This window comes from Halichoerus grypus, chromosome 10, assembly GCF_964656455.1.
Source record: "Halichoerus grypus chromosome 10, mHalGry1.hap1.1, whole genome shotgun sequence".
Classification (NCBI taxonomy): domain Eukaryota; kingdom Metazoa; phylum Chordata; class Mammalia; order Carnivora; family Phocidae; genus Halichoerus; species Halichoerus grypus.
In genome coordinates, this window is record NC_135721.1 from 20,177,852 (window position 1) to 20,198,170 (window position 20,319).

General features: G+C 42.3%; 1 protein-coding gene and 1 pseudogene across 1 annotated transcript in view; one reads left to right on the forward strand and one right to left on the reverse strand.

Moving 5' to 3' along the window:
• The window catches only part of ASXL2 (ASXL transcriptional regulator 2), a 141,526-nt gene extending 127,625 nt beyond the window's left edge, over nt 1–13,901 (reverse strand). Inside the window, exon 1 of the mRNA XM_078056071.1 lies at nt 13,616–13,901. Within this exon, the coding sequence (XP_077912197.1) occupies nt 13,616–13,672 (57 nt within the window). The 5' untranslated portion in view covers nt 13,673–13,901. The remainder of the gene's footprint in view (nt 1–13,615) is intronic.
• LOC118522380 (NADH dehydrogenase [ubiquinone] 1 alpha subcomplex subunit 1 pseudogene) lies at nt 1,662–2,113 on the forward strand (annotated as a pseudogene).
• Nucleotides 13,902–20,319: the final 6,418 nt, after the last annotated feature.

A 20,319-nucleotide genomic window follows, 5' to 3' on the forward strand; every position in this document is an offset into this window, starting at 1 on the left:
TCATTAGAATAGTCTCAAACCTGTGCTTATTTGCTAAGAAATAACTTCACAATATTTAGTTTTCCCATTCGAAAAACATAAAACAAAACAAAAAATATGTATTTATTAACTTTTCAGTAACATCAACAAACAGTACTTATACTAGGCATTGTACAAGGAACTTTTCATACATTCTAACCTGATCACCTAACACCCCAAATAGTAAGTTCTATTATTATCTCTATTTTAACATCAGGAAAATTGAGAAAGCTTAGTTAAATCCCAACTCCTCCAAATGTGGTCCTTAGACCAAAGCACCAGCATGGCCTGGGAACTTGTTAGAAATGCAGACTCTCAGGGCGCCTGAGTGGCTCAGACGGTTAAGCGTCTGCCTTCGGCTCAGGTCATGATCTCAGGGTCCTGGGATCGAGCCCCACGTCTGGCTCCTGGCTCAGTGGGGAGCCTGCTTCTCCCTCTGCCTCTCCCCCTGCCTGTGCTCTCTCTCTCTCTCTCTCTCTCTATCTCTGTGTCTCGAATGAATAAATAAAAAAATCTTTAAAGAAATGCAGACTCTCTGGGGGTGCCTAGGTGGCTCAGTAGGTTGGGCATCTGACTCTTGGTTCTGGCTCAGGTTGTGATCTTGGGGTTGAGATTGGGCCCCACGTTGGGCTCTGCACTGAGTGCAGGGTCTGCTTGTCCTGCTCCCTCTGCTCCTGCCCCCGCTTGCTCACTCTCAAATAAATAAATGCATAAATCTTAAAAAAAAAAAATGTAAGAAAGAAAGAAATGCAGAATCTCTGGCTACACTGCAGACCTACTTAATAAAAATCTGCATTATATGGGGCATCTGGCTTTCTCAGTCTGTCGAGCATGTGACCCAATCTTAAGGTTGTGAGTTCGAGCCCCCACATTGGGTGTAGACTACTTAAAATTTTTTAAAAATATATATATATTATAATAAGCTCCCCAGATGATTCTTACATTAATATTTGAACACTGGTTTAAATAACCTGTCCAGGGCGCCTGGGTGGCTCAGTTGGTTAAGCAACTGCCTTCAGCTCAGGTAATGATCCTGGAGTCCTGCGATCGAGTCCCACATCAGGCTCCCAGCTCAGCGGGGAACCTGCTTCTCCCTCTGACCCTCCCCCCTCTCATGCTCCCTCTGTCTCATTCTTTCTCTCTCAAATAAATAAAATCTTTAAAAAGTAAATAAATAAATAAAATAAAATAAATAACCTGTCCAGGGGCGCCTGGGTGGCTCAGTCGGTTAAGCGTCTGCCTTCAGCTCAGGTCATGATCCCGGGGACTTGGGATCCAGCCCCATGTTGGGCTCCCTGCTTGGCAGGGAGCCTGCTTCTCCCTCTCCCTCTGCCTGCTGCTCCCCCTGCTTGTGCTCTCTCTCTGTCAAATAAATAAATAAAATATTTTAAAATAATAAGAATACAAACACAAATACAAATAACCTGTCCGGGGCGACTGTGTGGTTTAGTCCAACTCTTGATTTCAGCTCAGGTCACGACCTCAGGGTCCTGAGACTGAGCCTGGAATCAGGCTCCTCGCTCAACGCAGAATCTGCTTAAGACTCTCTCTCCCTCTCCCTCTGTCCCTCCCTGCCAAAATAAAATAAATAAATCTTTAAACAAATAGTCCTATATTTTTTTGGCTCTGGCAACCGCGCTGCGATGTGGTTCAAGATCCTGCCCGGGATCGGTGTCACGGCCGTGTGCTTGGTCATCCCCGGCATAGCCACAGCACACATCCACAGGTTCAGTAACGGGGGCAAGGAAACAAGGGTTGCCTATTATCCATATCAGTGGAGTTTGATGCAAAGGTCTCTGGAGTTAATTGTTACTATGTGTCAAAGCGTTTGGAGAATATCGATTAAGGAAGCATTTTCCTGATTGATGAAAAATAACTCAGTCATAATCATCTACCCCTTCTAGAAGGTTATGCAGTGTATTAATGTAGTGCATAATAAAAACAACAAAAAAGTAATATAAAAAAAAAGTCCTATTTTACCTATTATGTCTTTATTGAGTGATTGGTATATCTGAAAACGGTCTTTCTTATTACCTTTATCTTGTAATCCAACTCTTTTTTACATTACACACACAATACAGAAGAGAAAACCTTTCCTAATACATTAATATATTTCATGGGTAAAATCCATTTAAATATTAAAAATTTGGGGGCGTCTGGGTGGCTCAGTCGGTTAAGGATCCAACTCTTGATTTGGGCTCAGGTCATGATCTCAGGGTCCTGGGATCAAGCCCCGCATCAGGCTCCCCACTGAGTGGGGAGTCTGCTTGAGATTTTCTCTCTCACTCTCCCTCTGTCCCTTCTCCCCCTCCATCTCTACCTCCAAAATAAGTAAATAAATCATTTAAAAAAAATTTGTCTGAACCACTCAAATGATACAGGAAACTAATCTGTATAAATCAACAGGAACACATTAAAATTTTTACGTTACAATTTAGAAATAAGTCACTAACACCATTAAGCACTTTATTTGAAACTGAGTATAGCTAAACCAGCTACTAAATAATTCAGACATCAGTGGGTTAAAGATTAAAGATGATTTGGGACATCCCAAGCTGTGAACTCCAATGACAGTCCATTCTAAAAGGAAGTATCAGGTTTTAAATGTCAGTAGCCAAAGAATTTTCAAATGAAAAGTCTTCACATTATTTTTACCAAAAGATGGATCAAATTACTCAAAAGACACTATAAGATTTTGTAAGTGTTACCTGATGCCTAGTACTAAGTACATGTGCATTTACTATTAACCAATTTTAGCTTTGTTAAGCAAGGTCAGAAGTAAGAATTATCACAGAAATTTCCCAATGTCAAGGGATGCCTGGGAGCTCAGTAGGTTAAGAGCCAGACTCTTGATTTTGGCTCAGATAGTAATCTCAGGGTGATCTTAGGGTCGTGGGATCAAGCCTCACATGGTGCTCCAGTCTGCTTAAGATTCTCTCTCCCTCTCCTTCCCCCCCCCCCAACCCATGTGCATGTGCTCTCTCTCTCTCTCTAAAATAAATTTTAAAAAAGAAAAGAAAATTCCCCATGTCCAACCGTAACTCAAAAGGGTCTTTGGATACCCTGGTGTGTCTTGGAATAATTTTCTTTCTCAAAACAAGAGTTACTTGACCAGTTTTCCTAGCAAACAATACTGATTACAGTGGACTAACTTTATTCAAATTGTGCTCTCCTGAAAGTGAGAACAAGGTCTTCTTTTTTATCTCCAATAAAAAACGGTGGAGGAAAAAAAATACTTAGCACTCATACAAAAAAGTGAGTTAAGCTCTGCAGACAGAAACATGTAAAAGTCTCCCTTTAGGGGCGCCTGGGTGGCTCAGTCATTGGGCGTCTGCCTTCGGCTCAGGTCATGATCCCAGGGTCCTGGGATCGAGCCCCGCATCGGGCTCCCTGCTCCGCAGGAAGCCTGCTTCTCCCTCTCCCATTCACCCTGCTTGTATTCCCTCTCTCACTGTGTCTCTCTCTGTCAAATAAATAAATAAAATCTTTAAAAAAAAAAAAAAAGTCTCCCTTTAGGGGCATCTGGATGGCTTAGCTGGTAGAGCATGCAACTCTTATTCCCAGGGTCTTGTGCCTACTTTAAAAAAAAAAGGGGGGGCGCCTCGGTGGCTCAGATGGTTAAGCATCTGCCTTCGGCTCAGGTCATGATCCCAGCGTCCTGGGATCGAGCCCCGCACCAGGCTCCCTCCTCAGAGGGGGGCCTGCTTCTCCCCCTGCTCATATTCTCTCTCTCTGTATCTCTGTGCCTCGAATGAATAAATAAAAAAAACCTTTAAAAAAAAAATCTCTCTCTTCCACCAGCACAGTCTTACTAAGATATTAACTGAATTCCCCTTATTTGTTCACAATAAAACATGTATTTAAGGAAGATATGCCTTTGAAGCTAATTTTTTTTTTTTAAAGATTTTATTTATTTATTTGACAGAGACATAGCGAGAGAGGGAACACAGCAGGGGGAGTGGGAGAGGGAGAAGCAGGCTTCCCGCGGAGCAGGGAGCCCGATGTGGGGCTCGATCCGAGGACCCTGAGATCATGACCTGAACCGAAGGCAGACGCTTAACGACTGAGCCACCCAGGCGCCCCTGAAGCTAATTTTTTTAATTTACACTCAATTTAGGGTGCCTGGGTAGCTCAGTCAGTTGAACTCTTAACTCTTGATTTCGGCTCGGGACACGGTCTCAGGATCCTGGGACATTCTCCTCTCCCTTGCCCTCTGCCCCTCCCCCTGCTCAGGGGCTCTCGTGTGCGCTCTCTCACTCTCTGATAAATAAATCTTAAAAAAAATTTATACTCAATTCATAATCTTTAAGTGGGGAAAACGACTCAAAACCTAGAAAAGCATAAAAGGTAAAGACTGATAAATCTGTTTACATTACAATTAAAAATGTATGGACAGGAAAAAAAAAAGCCTAAATCAGTCAAATCAAAAAACAAAAATGGAAACGAGATCTGCACCACTGACAAAAAACTATTTCCTTCAGAAAGAAAAACAAAAGGCAAAAGATCTGAACAGACAAGTTTACTGAAAAATATCCAGATAGTCAATAAGTACAGGAAGTTACTTTATAATTGCACTGTCCAATAATGGTAGCCATTAAACAAATGAGGCTATTTAAACTTAAATTAAAATTAAAGACAACTGAAAATTCAGCCTGGGTAACTCAGTCAGTTAAGTGTCTGCCTTCAGCTCCAGTCACGATCCCAGGGCCCTGGGATGGAGCCCCACATCATCACATCATCAGGCTCCCTGCTCAGCAAGGAGTCTGCTTTTCCCTCTCCCTCTCTCCCTCCTGCACTCTGGCTCGCGCTCTCTCTTATGAGCTCTCAAATAAATAAATAAAATCTTTACTTAAAAAAAAGAATCCGAGGGCACCTGGGTGGCTCAGTCGTTAAGCGTCTGCCTTTGGCTCAGGTCATGATCCCAGGGTCCTGGGATCGAGCCCTGCATGGGGCTCCTGCTCAGCGGGAAGCCTGCTTCTCCCTCTCCCACTCCCCCTGCTTGTGTTCCCTCTCTCGCTGTCGCTGTCAAATAAATAAAATCTTAAAATAAATAAATAAAAATTAAAAAAAGAATCAGGAGCACGTGGGTGGCTCTGTCAGTTAACCCTCTGCCGTCAGCTCAGGTCATGATTCCAGGGTACTGGGATCGAATCCCACATCAGACTCTGCTTATCGGGGAGCCTACTTCTCCCTCTCCCTATGCCTGCCCCTTTGCCTACTTGTGTGTGCGTGTTCTAATAAATAAAATTTTTTTAAAAAATTCAAAATTCAGTTCCTTACTCACACTAGCCACATTTCAAGTGCTCCATGGCCACATATGACTAGCTGTTACTGTGTTGCAGAGTACAGATATAGAACATTTCCACTAAGTTCTACTGAACAAAAGAAATGTATATCAATCACATCAGTCAGAATGGCTAAAATTAAGTCAGGAAACGACAGATGTTGGCGACGATGCAGAGAAAAGGGAACCCTCTTACACTGTTGGTGGGAATGCAAGCTGGTGCAGCCACTCTGGAAAAAGTATGGAGGTTCCTCGATAAGTTGAAAATAGAGCTACCCTACGACCCAGCAATTGCACTACTGGGTATTTACCCCAAAGATACAAATGTAGTTATCTGAAGGGGCACATGCACCCCAATGTTTATAGCAGCAATGTCCACAATAGCCAAACTATGGAAAGAGCCTAGATGTCCATCAACAGATGAATGGATAAAGAAGATGTGGTATATATACACAACGGAATATTATGCAGCCATCAAAAAAATGAAATCTTGCCATTTGCAAGGACGTGGATGGAACTAGAGGGTATTATACTAAACGAAATAAGTCAATCAAAGAAAGATAATTATCATATGATCTCACTGTATAAAGAATTTGAGAAACAAGACAGAGGATCTTAGGGGAAAGGAGGGAAAAATGAAACAAGACGAAACCAGAGTGGGAGACAAACCATAAGAGACTCTTAATCTCAGGAAACCAACTGAGGGTTGCTGGAGTGGAGGGGGGTGGGAGGGATGAGGTGGTTGGGTGATGGATAGGTATGTGCTATGGTGAGCGCTATGAACTGTGTAAGACTGATGAATCACAGACCTGTACCTCTGAAACAAATAATACATTATATGTGAATAAAAAAAATTTTTTAATTAAAAAATAGAAATGTATATCAAGGGCGCCTGGGTGGCTCAGTCGTTAAGCGTCTGCCTTCGGCTCAGGTCATGATCCCAGGGTCCTGGGATCGAGTCCCACATCGGGCTCCCTGCTCAGCGGGGAGCCTGCTTCTCCCTCTCCCACTCCCCCTGCTTGTGTTCCTGCTCTCGCTGTCTCTCTCTCTGTCAAATAAATAAATAAAATCTTTAAAAAAAAAAAAAAAAAAAAAAAGAAATGTATATCAAAATGGCAAAGTGTAAAGATTGCTAAATTCCTTGGAAAAGAGAAAAGTAGGAAAAAAATAGTAACCTTCAAAATTCTGGAGGGGAATATAAATTGGCACAAACTCAAGTTTACAAACTCTGTAACTATTCCGCTCACACAAACGCACATGCACATGCACACATACAATGTACATACATACATACATATTTGCCCACATGTAGATACTGAAGTATTTATTAAAGAAAAAAAATGGGGCGCCTGGGTGGCTCAGTCGTTAGGTGTCTGCCTTCGGCTCAGGTCGTGATCCCAGGGTCCTGGGATCGAGCCCCGCATCAGGCTCCCTGCTCAGCGGGGAGCCTGCTTCTCCCTCTCCCACTCCCCCTGCTTGTGTTCCCTTTCTAGCTGTCTTTCTGTGTCAAATAAATAAATAAAATCTTTAAAAAAAAAAAAAAAAGAAAGAAAGAAAGAAAGGGGCGCCTGGGTGGCTCAGTTGGTTGAGCGACTGCCTTCGGCTCAGGTCATGATCCTGGAGTCCCGGGATCGAGTCCCACATCGCGCTCCCTGCTCAGCGGGGGGTCTGCTTCTCCCTCTGACCCTCTTCCCTCTCATGCTGTCTCTCATTCTCTCTCTCAAATAAATAAATAAAATCTTTAAAAAAAAAAAAAGAAAAAGAAAAAAACCTATAGGGGCTCAGTCGTTAAGCATCTGCCTTAGGCTCAGGTCATAATCCCAGGGCCCTGGGATCGTCCTGGGATCGAGCCCTGCATCGGGCTCCCTGCTCTGCGGGAAGCCTGTTTCTCCCTCTCCCACTCCCCCTGCTTGTGTTCCCTCTCTCACTGTGTCTGTCAAATAAATAAATAAAATCTAAAAAAAAAAAAAAAAAACACCACACTTTAAAAAAAACAACCTATATTGGGGGTGCCTGGGTGGCTCAGTCATTAAGCGTCTGCCTTCGGCTCAGGTCATGATCCCAGAGTCCTGGGATCGAGCCCCGCATCGGGCTCCCTGCTCTGCGGGAAGCCTGCTTCTCCCTCTCCCACTCCCCCTGCTTGTGTTCCCTCTCTCACTGTGTCTCTCTCTGTCAAATAAATAAATAAAATCTTAAAAAAAATAAATTAAAAAAATAAAGCAGGCACATTAAAATAGGACAGAAGGAAGGGTGAACTGAAAATAACACAAACTTCAAGACACGAAACACAGGGGAACTTTAATACTATGGAAAGAAGGAAGATCAGTCAAGTAAAGAGTGTTACATCAAATCACCTAGCACAAATAGACTTGCAAATAGCAACTTCACGAATGTATCAAACATCTTACAATTTTTTGTCAATTATACCTCCATAAAGCTGAAATAATAAATATAAATATGCAGTTAGTATTTTGTAATTATGGATCAGAGCAGTTTCTCAATTTTTAACCCATGGTCCCTACAATGCTTTCTCATCCTATTTTCCATATATTCCACAAATCAAGACTTTGCCCAGTTTTACCTTCCACAGTCTGTATTATAAAAACAATAGATTTACTATGTTTTCAAATATGCACGCTCTCTCCTGGAGATTCTAATACAACTACAAATACAATACAAATACAGACTAAAGAGGACTCTGGACTGGTCAGTATACATCCAAAGGGACATAACCAGGCCTGGCTTTTAAGTCTGTATTTGTACTTATAATTTATTTTCATTTTTAACTTTTTAAGGATTTTATTTATTTATCTGAGAGACAGAGAGAGAGAGAGAGCACAAGCCAGGGAGGAGGAGAAGCAGGCTCCCCGCAGAGCAGGGAGCTCGACAAGAGGCTCAACAAGGGGCTCAACAAGGGGCTCAATAGGAGGACCCTGGGATAACGACCCCAGCCAAAGGCAGCTGTCCAACTGACCGAGCCAACCAGGTGCCACAGTAATTTTTTTTAAGATTTTATTTATTTATTTGACACAGAGAGAGAGAGAGAGAGAGCAGGAGCAGGGGAGCGGCAGGTAGAGGGAGAGGGAGAAGCAGGCTCCCCACTGAGCAAGGAGCATGATGTGGGGCTCGATCCCAGGACCCTGGGATCATAACCCAAGCCGAAGGCAGCCGCTTAACAACTGAGCCACCCAGGTGCCCCTGTATTTATAATTTTTAAGAAAAAAATTACTCACAGTAAAGATTAAGGGTCCTGATAATTTCTAAGACTTGTATTTTTTTCTAAAGGCTATTTTGTTTAGATTTTTTCCTAATCATCTTTCTATTCATTACATATTTTTATCATTATACTTTTTTTTAGAGAGAGAGCACGCCCACGCAAGCCTGTGGGCGCCCATGCGGGGGAGGGTGGAGACAGAGGGAAAGGGAGAGAGAGAATCTTAAGCAGGCTCCACGACTTAGTGGGAGCCTTTCACAGGGCTTGATCTCACAACCCTGAGATCATAACCTGAGTGAAATCAAGAGTCAGACGCTCTAACCAACTGAGCCACCCAGGTATCCCCATTATATTTTTAGTTACTTTCCATATTCTATACTTCCTACACAAAGTAATTAGCCTCTGATTACTCCCTTAACAGAAATTTTCTATCTTCCATCTTATTCCCCAAAGTTAAATAAGTTTAGGTAAATGACAAAAATAAAAATCTATGTACATTCAAAATCATATTAACCACTAAGGGAAATCTATATAGATAGCATCCTCCCCCCGCCAAAAAAAAACCCCACCTTTTCTTTTTTAACGTTTTTTTTTTTTTAAGATTTTATTTATTTAGGGGTCCCTGGGTGGCTCAGTCGTTAAGCGTCTGCCTTCGGCTCAGGTCATGATCCCAGGGTCCTGGGATCGAGCCCCACGTCCCGTTCCCTGCTCCACAGGGAGCCTGCTTCTCCCTCTCCCTTTGCCTCTCCCCCTGCTTGTGCTCTTTCTCGCTATCTCTGTCACTATCTGTCTCTCTCTGTCAAATAAATAAATAAAATCTTAAAAAAAAAAAGATTAAGATTTTATTTATTTATTTGACAGACAGAGACAGAGGGAGAGAGGGAACACAAGCAGAGGGAGTGGGAGAGGGAGAAGTAAGCTTCCTGCTAAGCAGGGAGCCCGATGCGGGGCTCCATCCCAGGACCCTGGGATCATGAACTGACCCGAAGGCAGACGCTTAACGACCGAGCCACCCAGGCGCCCCCCCCACCTTTTCAGTCTACAAACCACATGCTAAAGATCTACAAGACAGACCGCTGTGCTCCTCACCTCTAACACCCATACTTCACTTCTCATACCTGATCACCTTATTCCCAAGATACCCAAAGTTACCTCTAGTGTACAATCTCTAAGGTCTGCCTCTCTGTCCATTCTACTTACAATTACAACAAACTTGTCCTTTTCGGACAATGCTTCCCTAGTTGTGGTGCATAACAAGGAAAAAGTCAAAAGAGAAAACAGGATCAACAAGATTGTACTATTTCAAAAGCTCTGCTTTATAAAAACAGCTAAATTCCTCAGGGATGTCATTATATATTTAGGTGATAAAGGTTTTTTGTTTCTGTTTTGTTTTTACTTTGTTTAAAGAATGAGCATAACTTTGTGCACAGTTCTAAAATCAGTGTAATAATTCTTAAGATCTCTGGCACACTATATACTACAGATCTAATTCCAAATCATTTCATCACCATCACTGCCACCCTTAAAATTTAAAACATGTACGACTATTAACTAAATATTTGAGTAATGCTTTTTATAACTAGGGTATTTATATAGGACAAATATAAGATCAGTAGGGAGATGGTCCAGTGTAGTGAATGAGCATTCAAGTTCTGTGGAATCTCAACTCCATTATCCGTCTGTCTGGTGTCCCTAGTTATTGAAACCAATCTATATACTCTATATTTAATCAGCCTTTTGGAATAATTTTACTATCTTACAGTAATTATGAATCTTATCTTGATTTTTCAGATTGCTCATAATAACCTTACATCAATCCGTAGCTCTCACACATCCACACACATACCCTCCATATCATACATGTATATATACATATATAATTAATTTTATTTATCTGTTGCTATACTATTGGTCAGAAATACAACCCCATTTTGGGGCGCCTGGGTGGCTCAGTCATTAAGCGTCTGCCTTCGCCTCAGGTCATGATCTCAGGGTCCTGGGATCGAGCCCCGCATCGGGCTCCCTGATCGGCGGGAAGCCTGCTTCTCCCTCTCCCACTCCCCCTGCTTGTGTTCCTGCTCTCGCTATCTCTCTCTCTGTCAAATAAATAAATAAAATCTTAAAAACAGAAAAAAGAAATACAACCCCATTTTAATCATGCTCCCTAAAACAGGACAGCTCTACAATGCAGGTACACACAATGAAACAAGAAGCAGATATTGCTTATTTTCGTAAATAATTTTATTCTTTCCTTGCTGAAACTCTGTTCCTAGAACATTTGACCTTAATGCCTATGAAATAAGTTTCTTAAGACATACTTCTCCTAGCCCTCTTGATCTTATATGCTACATTTCTTAATTTAGGTCAAAGTTACTTCCATTTGTCAAATCACTAATTTTCTGATCTCATTATTCTGAAACATTAAAAATTTACTTTTATCTATTCCCTCTAATTTTACTTCTAAATAGTCCTTCCTGGGCGCCTGGGTGGTTCAGTTGGTTAAGCGACTGCCTTCGGCTCAGGTCATAATCCTGGAGTTCCAGGATCGAGTCCAGCATCGGGCTCCCTGCTCAGCAGGGAGTCTGCTTTTCACTCTGACCCTCCCCCCTCTCATGTGCTCTCTCTCTCTAATAAATAAATAAAATCTTTAAAAAATAAACAAATAAATGGTCCTTCGTACAAATGGAAATCTTTTGAATACAGAGGTTTAGTTTAATTCCTCCCTTTATAGATGATAAACCAAACCAAAGTGAGTAGGATGTGTTTTTACATTTTGGCTACTAGGAAAAAAAAAGTTTTAATATCACCATTCTCCTTCTAAAATTCATTTTTAGTAAGACTGAGGCCTTACATTTGCCAGAACCAAATAATAATACCAAGCCAGTAATATACTGACCCCTTCAAGAACTCACTCAGTACTCTACTTAATAAACTAGCCTTTCCATCTTTTAGATACTATTTTTCACATAGCTAGTTAGGCATGAAATGCTTATTATGAATGAACAAATATGTTAATTAAAGGAAAATCTAGGGGTGCCTGGGTGGCTCAGTTAGTTAAACATCTGCCTTCAGCCTGGGATTGAGCCGCAAGTCAGCCTCCCTGCTCAGCAGGGGGCCTGCTTCTCCCTCTCCCTGTGCCACTCCCCCTGCCTGTGCTCTCCAGCTCTGTCAAATAAACAAAATCTTTTAAAAAAAAGGAAAATCTAGGGCGCCTGGGTGGCTCAGATGGTTAAGCGTCTGCCTTCGGCTCAGGTCATGATCCCAGGGTCCTGGGATCGAGTCCCGCATCGGGCTCTCTGCTCCTTGGGAGCCTGCTTCTCCCTCTGCCTCTCTCTCTCTCTGTCTCTCATGAATAAATAAATAAAATCTTTAAAAAAAAAAAAAAAAAAAAAGGAAAATCTAAACAGCAGATGCAAATTTTTCCTACTTGTCACAATTTCCTAACGATTAGACTAGTTCATCCAAAGAGATCATAATTCAAAAGTACTCTTAAGATTCTAGAGACTTAATGAACATAATTAGGGTTGTGGTCTGCTTACCTATAATTAAAATTTGCCATCTTTTTAATAAAAAGAAAAAGTCTCGAGGTATTCATCAAGTAGAAGAAAGTGTAACAGCCTTCTGTGAAGCAGCAATTTCCTCACCACCAAAAAAATTATTTCTAGAGTTTATCTTTCAGAAGGAAACTATCAGCACAGTCACAATTATGAAGAGAGACTGTTAAGTGAAAACACTCAATAAATAAAATGTGCTTTTATTTATTCACTAACTTTTTCACATTTCCAACTAAAACAGAAATACAAGCTTAAGACTCATCAATCCCCTATCACATCAAATTTACAAAACAAATGCACATGGTTTACAAAAATGCATAAGATTGAATAAACAGCAGGATCCAAATGTGGGGAAATAAATTAAAAAGACTGGATGATAACAAAACATTAACAGATATAGCTGAGGGGTGAAATACGTGATTTCTTATTTTCTTCTTTATACGTTCCTATAATCTTCCAAATTCTCCCACAGTTTACATTTATTACTTTCATAATCAGAAAAAAAAACCTCATTTAAAAAATAAACCGTATATCATATAAAAAAGGTTCATTTAGAAGGGTTCTCCATATTATACAAGTATTACTGACATGATTCACCATTAAAGATAATGTCTCCACACTTTCTCACTTTCCAACACTAACATGCTGTTTTATGTCCTATTACTTTTCTGCTGCGTCTCCTAATGTTTCATTTCTACATACATACACGCTTTTCATTTTTTCATACAACACAATAAAACACAATTACTTAAATCCTACCTCTAAGCCTCGTTATTAAAAAAGGGAAAAAAAAAAAAAAAGATGGTTTTACCTACTAATTACAACTTCGTGTACCCACCATCACTTTAGCTACGGGAAAGTCAAGGCCGGGTAAACTACACGTCCCACCATGCATTGCTGCCTTGTTCAGAGTAGGTCTCTACGGAAACAGAAAAAAAAATTCTACAAGTCCCACCTGTTACTTCGTTTCTAAACACCTCTTGCACTTTCAGCTTTCAACAGCAAACAAAAACATGAGCCTCGTGACCTCACGTTGGATCTGGGAGCCCAGACGAGCGGGGGACCCGGGGTCAGGCGGCATGTCCGCTATAGCGGGTAAATTCTACCAAGATCCAGCGCTCCTCTCTTCTTTCCGGGGCTGGGTGCACGCACAAGCCTTCTCCTATCTGCATCCAATGGGGGCTCTTCAGCCGCACAAGGGAGAAGAACCGGTTACTGTGCAAGCACAACAGACTTCCCCATGCCGGGGCGGGAGCTACCACAGAGTGGAGGTGAGAGCGACGTGACCCCGAAAGGCAGCTTCAAAACACCAAGGGGACTCGTCGCAGACGCAGGGAGAAGCCACAGCCCCGCGGCGACCCTCTTCCGCTGGGCGCCTCCATTTCCACAGGGATCACAACCCCGACACTAACCGCCGCCCTCTCCGCGCGGTTTTGTGCCCCCTTCAGCCGGGTCGCTGAGCCAATGACCTCCCTTCCCCTGCGACCGGCAGGCGGCGAGGGAACAAAATTCTCCCGGGCTTCCCCTTCGCTCCCTCCCCCTTACCGTCTTGGCGGCCTCCGCCCAGGTCCTGCCCTTCTTCCTACGGCCCTTTTCCCTCATGTCGGGTCTTGAACTGACTGGGAGGCTCCCGTGTCCGGGCTCCGGCCGCCCTCCCTGCCTGCTCTGCCCTGCGATGCTTTTCCCGCGGTGCCGGGAAAGGTGGGAGAAAGGGGAAGTCAGGCCGGAGGAGCACCCAAGCAGAGGAAGCGACGGGGATGGTGCGCGGGGGGGCGGGGGTCTATGGGGCGGCCGGTCCTCCTGCTGCCGTTGCCACTGCTACCGCCGCTGCCATATTGGGTTCTTACTGTACAGGCAGCCGCTACGGTCACGTGACCGCTCCCGCGCGACCGTCACTACTGTACGCAACCGGCCGCGCGAGCGTGCGCGCGCGCGCCCCCGCCTCCCGCGAGGGCCTGCAGGGCGAACGAGCCGGCGGTCAGCTGCGTCTCCTCCCTCCCCCGCCCTTCCGCTCTCCGCCTATCCTTTGGAGCATGCGCGGGAGGGAGGTCCGACGCTGAAGTGCGTCGGCCGTCCTGTGCTCACGCCTACAGAAAAAATCTGCCTGCGGAAGCGGAACTTGATCCGTCCCGGAAGGTTTATTGAGCGGATTCTGACCGCGTGCTGGGCGCAGCGGTGGTCTTAGAGCCTTGGAAGAGCCAGACTTTTCACTCAAGGGGCGACCCTCCCAACTGTCACTTTCAACAAGCCTCGTACTTGGGTTTTTTCGTTTGTCCATGTTCATTTTTACAAAGGTTGTCTTTTTGACGATTTGCAACAGTTCTCGTCTGCTTATTAACCCATTTCGATAGATGATAGATGAGTTTGAGTGACTTGCCAAGCTCGCCTGTCTAGGATGTGGAGAAACCAAGAATCAAATCGCCAGCTCAGAGACCTTTTTCCATCTCCCACAATGCCTCTCAAACTTAGATGATTCCCCCCCCCTTTTTAAAGGCCACCAGTAACTACATTCAGGCATCTTCAAGTGAAGAGTCTCATCGAGGACCATGGTGTCTTTTTTATCTGGGTGACCTCAGTCACTGGCACAGTGCCTGTAAATATCAGGCACCCAGTAAATATTTGCTGAACGATTCAGCTATGTCTGTGGTCAGAAATCATTATTTGTAGTGTCCATAAAAGCCTCCTGAAGAATCCAGAATGTGGTGTATTCCATCGTGTTATCCATGTTTTTATACTTTGCAAAGTAAAAAGAATATGTGTACTAACACTTAACTGTTCTCCAAAATACATCTGCTTCCAGAAGTTGCTTCTGGTCTAGTTTAGTAAACCTAGCCCTCTACTGTATTCTAAAATAGGACTGAGAGGCAATAGTTAGCTTGGAGGCCATGGTTTGGTGTCAGAAGTTCATGGACCCCCTCAAGTTATGAACAATCTTTTGTGTGTAACTGCATTTTTGAAAAGAGGATTCAGGGGGCTCCTGGCTGGCTCACTTGGTAGAGTGTGTGACTCTTGATCTTGGGTCTGACTTCCAGCCCCACATTGGGCATGGAGCCTACTTAAAATTAATTAATTAAAAAAGAAGGATTCATAACTTTAATTCAATTTTTCAAAACGGGCTGTTACACATACACACAAAAAAGTCTTAATAGGGAGTTTGAGAGGCCATCTAGATACTTCCTTATATTTTTCCTTCAGTCATTGATCAAACAGCTCCATAACAGCAATTGACATGTGTATATTTTCACAAATCCTTTTAGGAACTCATAACACTATCCATAGCACTCAAGATATGTACCATCTCCCTCCAAACCCTACGTCTAAGGGCACCTGGCTGACTCAATCAGTAGAGCGATAGAACGTGCAACTCTTGAGGTCGTGAGTTCGAGCCCCACCTCGGATGTAGAGATTACTTAAAAATAAAGTCTTTGGGGACGCCTGGGTGGCTCAGTCGGTTAAGTGTCTGCTTTTAGCTCAGGTCATGATCCCAGGGTCCTGGGAATGAGTCCCACATCAGGCTTCTTGCTCAGTGGGGAGCTTGCTTCTCCCTCTGCCTGCCACTCCCCCTGCTTGTATTCTCTCTCTCTCTCTCTTTAACAAATAAATAAAATCCTTAAAAATAAATAAAGTTTTGGGGGTTGGAGCACCTGTGTGACTCAGTCAAGTTGAGCGGGTGCCTTCGGCTCAGGTCATGATCCCAGAGTCCTGGGATTGAGCCCAGTGTCGGGCTCCCGCCTCAGCGGGAGTCTGCTTCTCCCTCTGCCCCTCACTCCGCTTGTGCTCTCTCTCTCTAATAAATAAATAAAATCTTAAAAAAAAAAAATCTTTGTGGGACGCCTGGGTGGCTCAGTCAGTTGGGCATCTGCCTTCGGCTCAGGTCATAATCCCAGGTTCCAAGGACCGAGTCCTGCATTGGGCTCCTTGCTCAGTGGAGAGCCTGCTTCTCCCTCTGCCCCTCTCTCTGCTTGTGCTGCTCTCTCTCTCTGACTAATAAATAAGTAAAATCTTTAAAAATAATAATAATAAAATAAAAAATCTTTGGGGCACCTGAGTTGTCAGTCAGTTAAGCGTCGGATTCTTGATATCAGCTCAGGTCTTGATTTCAGGGTTGTGAGCTCAAACCCTGCATTGGGTTCCACACTGGGTGTGGAGCCTACTTTAAAAAAAGAATTTTTTTTTTTTTAAGAAATAGAACAGTCGGCTTGACTTTCTCTCCCTCTCACTCTGCCTCTGTGCTCTCTCTGTCTTTCTCAAATAAATAAATAAAGTCTATAAAAAAAAAAAGCTAACCAGTGTTGGGGCACCTGACTGGCTCAGTCAGTAGAGCATTTGACTTTTGATCTCAGGGTTTTAAGTTTGAGCTGAACATTGAGGGTAGAGATTATTTAAAAATAAGATCTTGGACACCTGGGTAGCTCAGTCAGTTAAGCATCGGACTTTTGGTTTCGGCTCAGGTCATGATCTCAGAGTCATGAGATCGAGCCGCACATCAGGCTCTGCGCTCAACAGGGAGTCTGGTTGAGATTCTCTCTCTCTGCCCTTCCCCCCACTTGCACTTGCTCTCACTCGCTCTCAAAATAAATAAATTTTAAAAATTTTTTTTAGATATTTATTTATTAGAGAGAGTGTGCGCACAAGCTGGGGGGAGGGGCAAATGGAGCAGGAGAAGCAGACTCCCACTGAGCAGGGAGCCTGACACGGGGCTCAATCCCAGGACCCCAGGGTCATGACCTGAGCCAAAGGCAGACACTTAACCAACTGAGCAACTCAGGTGCCTCTCAAAATAAATCTTTAAAATATATATGTATTATAGGGCGCCTGGGTGGCTCAGTCGTTAAGCATCTGCCTTCGGCTCAGGTCATGATCCCAGGGTCCTGGAATCGCGTCCCACATCGGGCTCCCTGCTCTGCGGGAAGCCTGCTTCTCCCTCTCCCACTCCCCCTGCTTGTGTTCCCGCTCTCGCTGTGTCTCTCTCTGTCAAAAAAATAAATAAAATCTTTAAAAAAAAAAAAATAATAAAATATATATGTATTATAGATAGATAAATAGATATACTTTGCCTCCTTACATATGTTTATATAGATATTATATATAAACAGATAGAAAATGTAGACAGTACATATAGATAATAGATTCATAGATAGATACATAGATACAGTAGATAGATATATCTCCTTGTTGATCAGGCCAGGGTCCAAATGGGCAGTATCTAATGAAAGCACCTATGTTGGAACATAGCTTCTATCATGATGGCCACGGGCCACATGCCAGACCCATCAGGGGTAGAGATGATCTTTTCAACATCTTTTATGAGGCAGGCATTGGCAGAAATATTGCTAGAGCAATTTTGTAAAGAATCAACTCTCTTTCATGAAGCTGTTACTGGAAATCTTATCATGGTTAAGAAAGATGACACTAGTTCTTGTGCATCTGTAGGAAATCATCATTGGCCAAGAAATTAGAGTTTTTGGCTTTCCACAGGATTGGATGAGGGAGGAGTCATTCTGGTTTCACTTCCTTGCTCAGATAAGCAAGAAGTCAAGACTAGCAATTCTCGAGGCCAGTTCCTCAGGTTTTCACAATTACAGTTATGGATCCCTACTATCCCAACCTCTCTACCCACATGGCCTGGATTTCTGATTGTCCCTTCAAAGTAGACAATGATGTTATTATATATTGAACAGAATCTTGGACATTGAACCCCTAGTTCACATAATCTTTAACTTCCTCATTGGGTAACAGCTCCATTGTAGAGCCAAGTCTGTCTGATACCAGGATCATTTCCTATCCAGTTTTCCCAGTACATTTTATTAAAGAAACTACCCTTTTCCCAGCATATATTTTTGGCTCCTTTGTCATAAATTAATTGACAATATATGTGTGGGTGTTTTTCTGGGCTCTCTATTAGGTTCCATTGACCTATGTGTCTTATATCTCAATACCATACTGTTTTGATTACTATAGCTTTGTAATATAGCTTGAAGTCAGGAAGTGTGATGCCTCCAGCTTTGTTCTTCTTTCTCAAGATTGCTTTGTCTATTTAGGGTCTTTTGTAGTTTCATACAAATTTTAGAATTGTTTTTCATATTTCTGTGAAAAATGCCATTGGAATTTTGATAGAGATTGTATTCAATCTAGATAGTTTTGGGTAGTAGGGACATTTTAACAAACAACAATCTTTCCAACCCGTGAGCACAGAATACCTTCTCATTTATTTGTGTCTTCTTCTATCTTTTTCATCAATGTCTTATAGTTTTCAGTGTTCAGATCTTTCACCTCATTGGTTAGATTTATTCCTAGGTATTTTATTCTTTTTGATGCTATTATAAATGATGTTGTTTTCTTAATTTCCCTTCCAGATAGATCATTGTTACTGTGTAGAAACACAAATGATTTTTATATATTGGTTTTGTTTTTTTAAAAGATTCGTTTATTTATTTGAGAGAGAGAGCACAAGCAGAGGGAGAGGGAGAAGCAGGCTCCACGATGAGCAGAGAGCCTGAAGCAGGGCTCAATCCCAGGACCCTGGACATGACCTGAGCTGAAGGCAGACGCTTAACCGAGTGAGCCACCCAGGCGCCCCGTATATATTGGTTTTGTATGCTGCAACTTTACTAACTTGCTTATTCTAACAGTTTTTTGGTGGGATTTTTAGGGTTTTCTACATATAATATCATGTCATCTGCACATAGAGACAATTTTACTTCCCTTCCAATTTGGTTACCTGTTATTTCTTTTTCTTCCTAATTGCTCTGGCTAGGACTTCCAGTACTATGCTGAATAAAAGTGGCAAGAGTGGACATCCTTGGGGCACCTGGCTGGCTTAGTCAGTAGAGCATGTGGTTCTTGACCCAGAATCATGAGTTTGAGCCCCACATTGGGTGTAAAGATTACTTGGGGGGGGTAAATTAAATTTTAAAAAAAAGAGTGGGCATCCTTGTCTTGTTCCTGATCTTAGAGGAAAAGACTTCAGCTTTTCACCATGAGTATGATGTTCGCTTTGGGCTTGTCAAATATGGTCCTTATTATGTTGAGGTATGTTCTCTGTACACCTAGTTTGTTGACAGTTTTTATCATGAAAAAATGTTGAGTTTTGTCAAATGCTTTTTTTGCATCTATTGAGATTATCATATGATTTTTATTTTTAATTTTGTTAATGTGGTGTATCACATTGATTTGCAGATACTGAACATCCCTGGAATAAATCTCCATTAACCAAGGTGTATGACCCTTTTAATGTACTGTGGAATTTGGTTTGCTTATTTTTTGAGTTCTCTCTCTCTCTCTCTTTTTTTTTTGATGAGTCTGGTTAGACGTTTTTCAATTTTATTGATTTTTTCAAAGAACCAGCTCTTGGTTTCATTGTTCTATGGTTTGCTCATTTTTTTGTTGAGGATTTTTGCATCCATGTTCATCAGGGACATTGGCCTGTAATTTTCTTTTTTTGTAGTATCCTTATCTGGTTTGGTATCAGGGTAATACTAGCCTCATAAAGTGAGTTTGGAAGTGTTTCTTCTCTTTCTGTTTGAGAGCTTGAGAAGAATTGGTGTTAATTTTTCCCAATGTTCGGTAGAATTCACCAGTGAACCCACTTAGTTGTGGACTTTTCTTTGTTGGGAGGTTTTTTGTTTTTTGTTTTTTAAGATTTTATTTATTTACTTGACAGAGAGAGAGCAAAAGCAGGAGGAGCATCAGTCAGAGGGAGAGGGAGAAGCAGGCTCCCCACTGAGCAGAGAGCCTGCCCTGGGTCTTGATCCCGGGATCCTGAGATCATGACCTGAGCCAAAGGCAGCTGCTTAACCAACTGAGCCACCCAGGTGCCCCATATTGGGAGGTTTTTGACTACTGATTCAATCTCCTTGCTAGTAATCATTCTGTTCATATTTCTATTTCTTCATGATTCAATCTGAGAAGGTTGTGTGTTTCTAGAAATTTATCCATTTCTTCTCAGTTTTCCAATTCGTTGGCATACACTTGTTCATTGTAATCTCTTATGACTCTTCAAATTTCTCTGGTATCAGTTGTAATGTCTCCTCTTTCATTTGTTATTTTATTTGAGTCCTCTCTATTTTTCTTGATTAGTCTAGCTCAAGGTTTGTCTATTTTGTTTATCTTTAAAAAAGAATTTCTTAGTTTCATTAACATTTTCTATTGTCTTATAGTCTCATTTATTTTTGCTGTGATCTTTGTCATTTTGTTCTTTCTACTAACTTTAGGCTTCATTTGTTCTTTTTCTTTTATTCCCTAGTTCA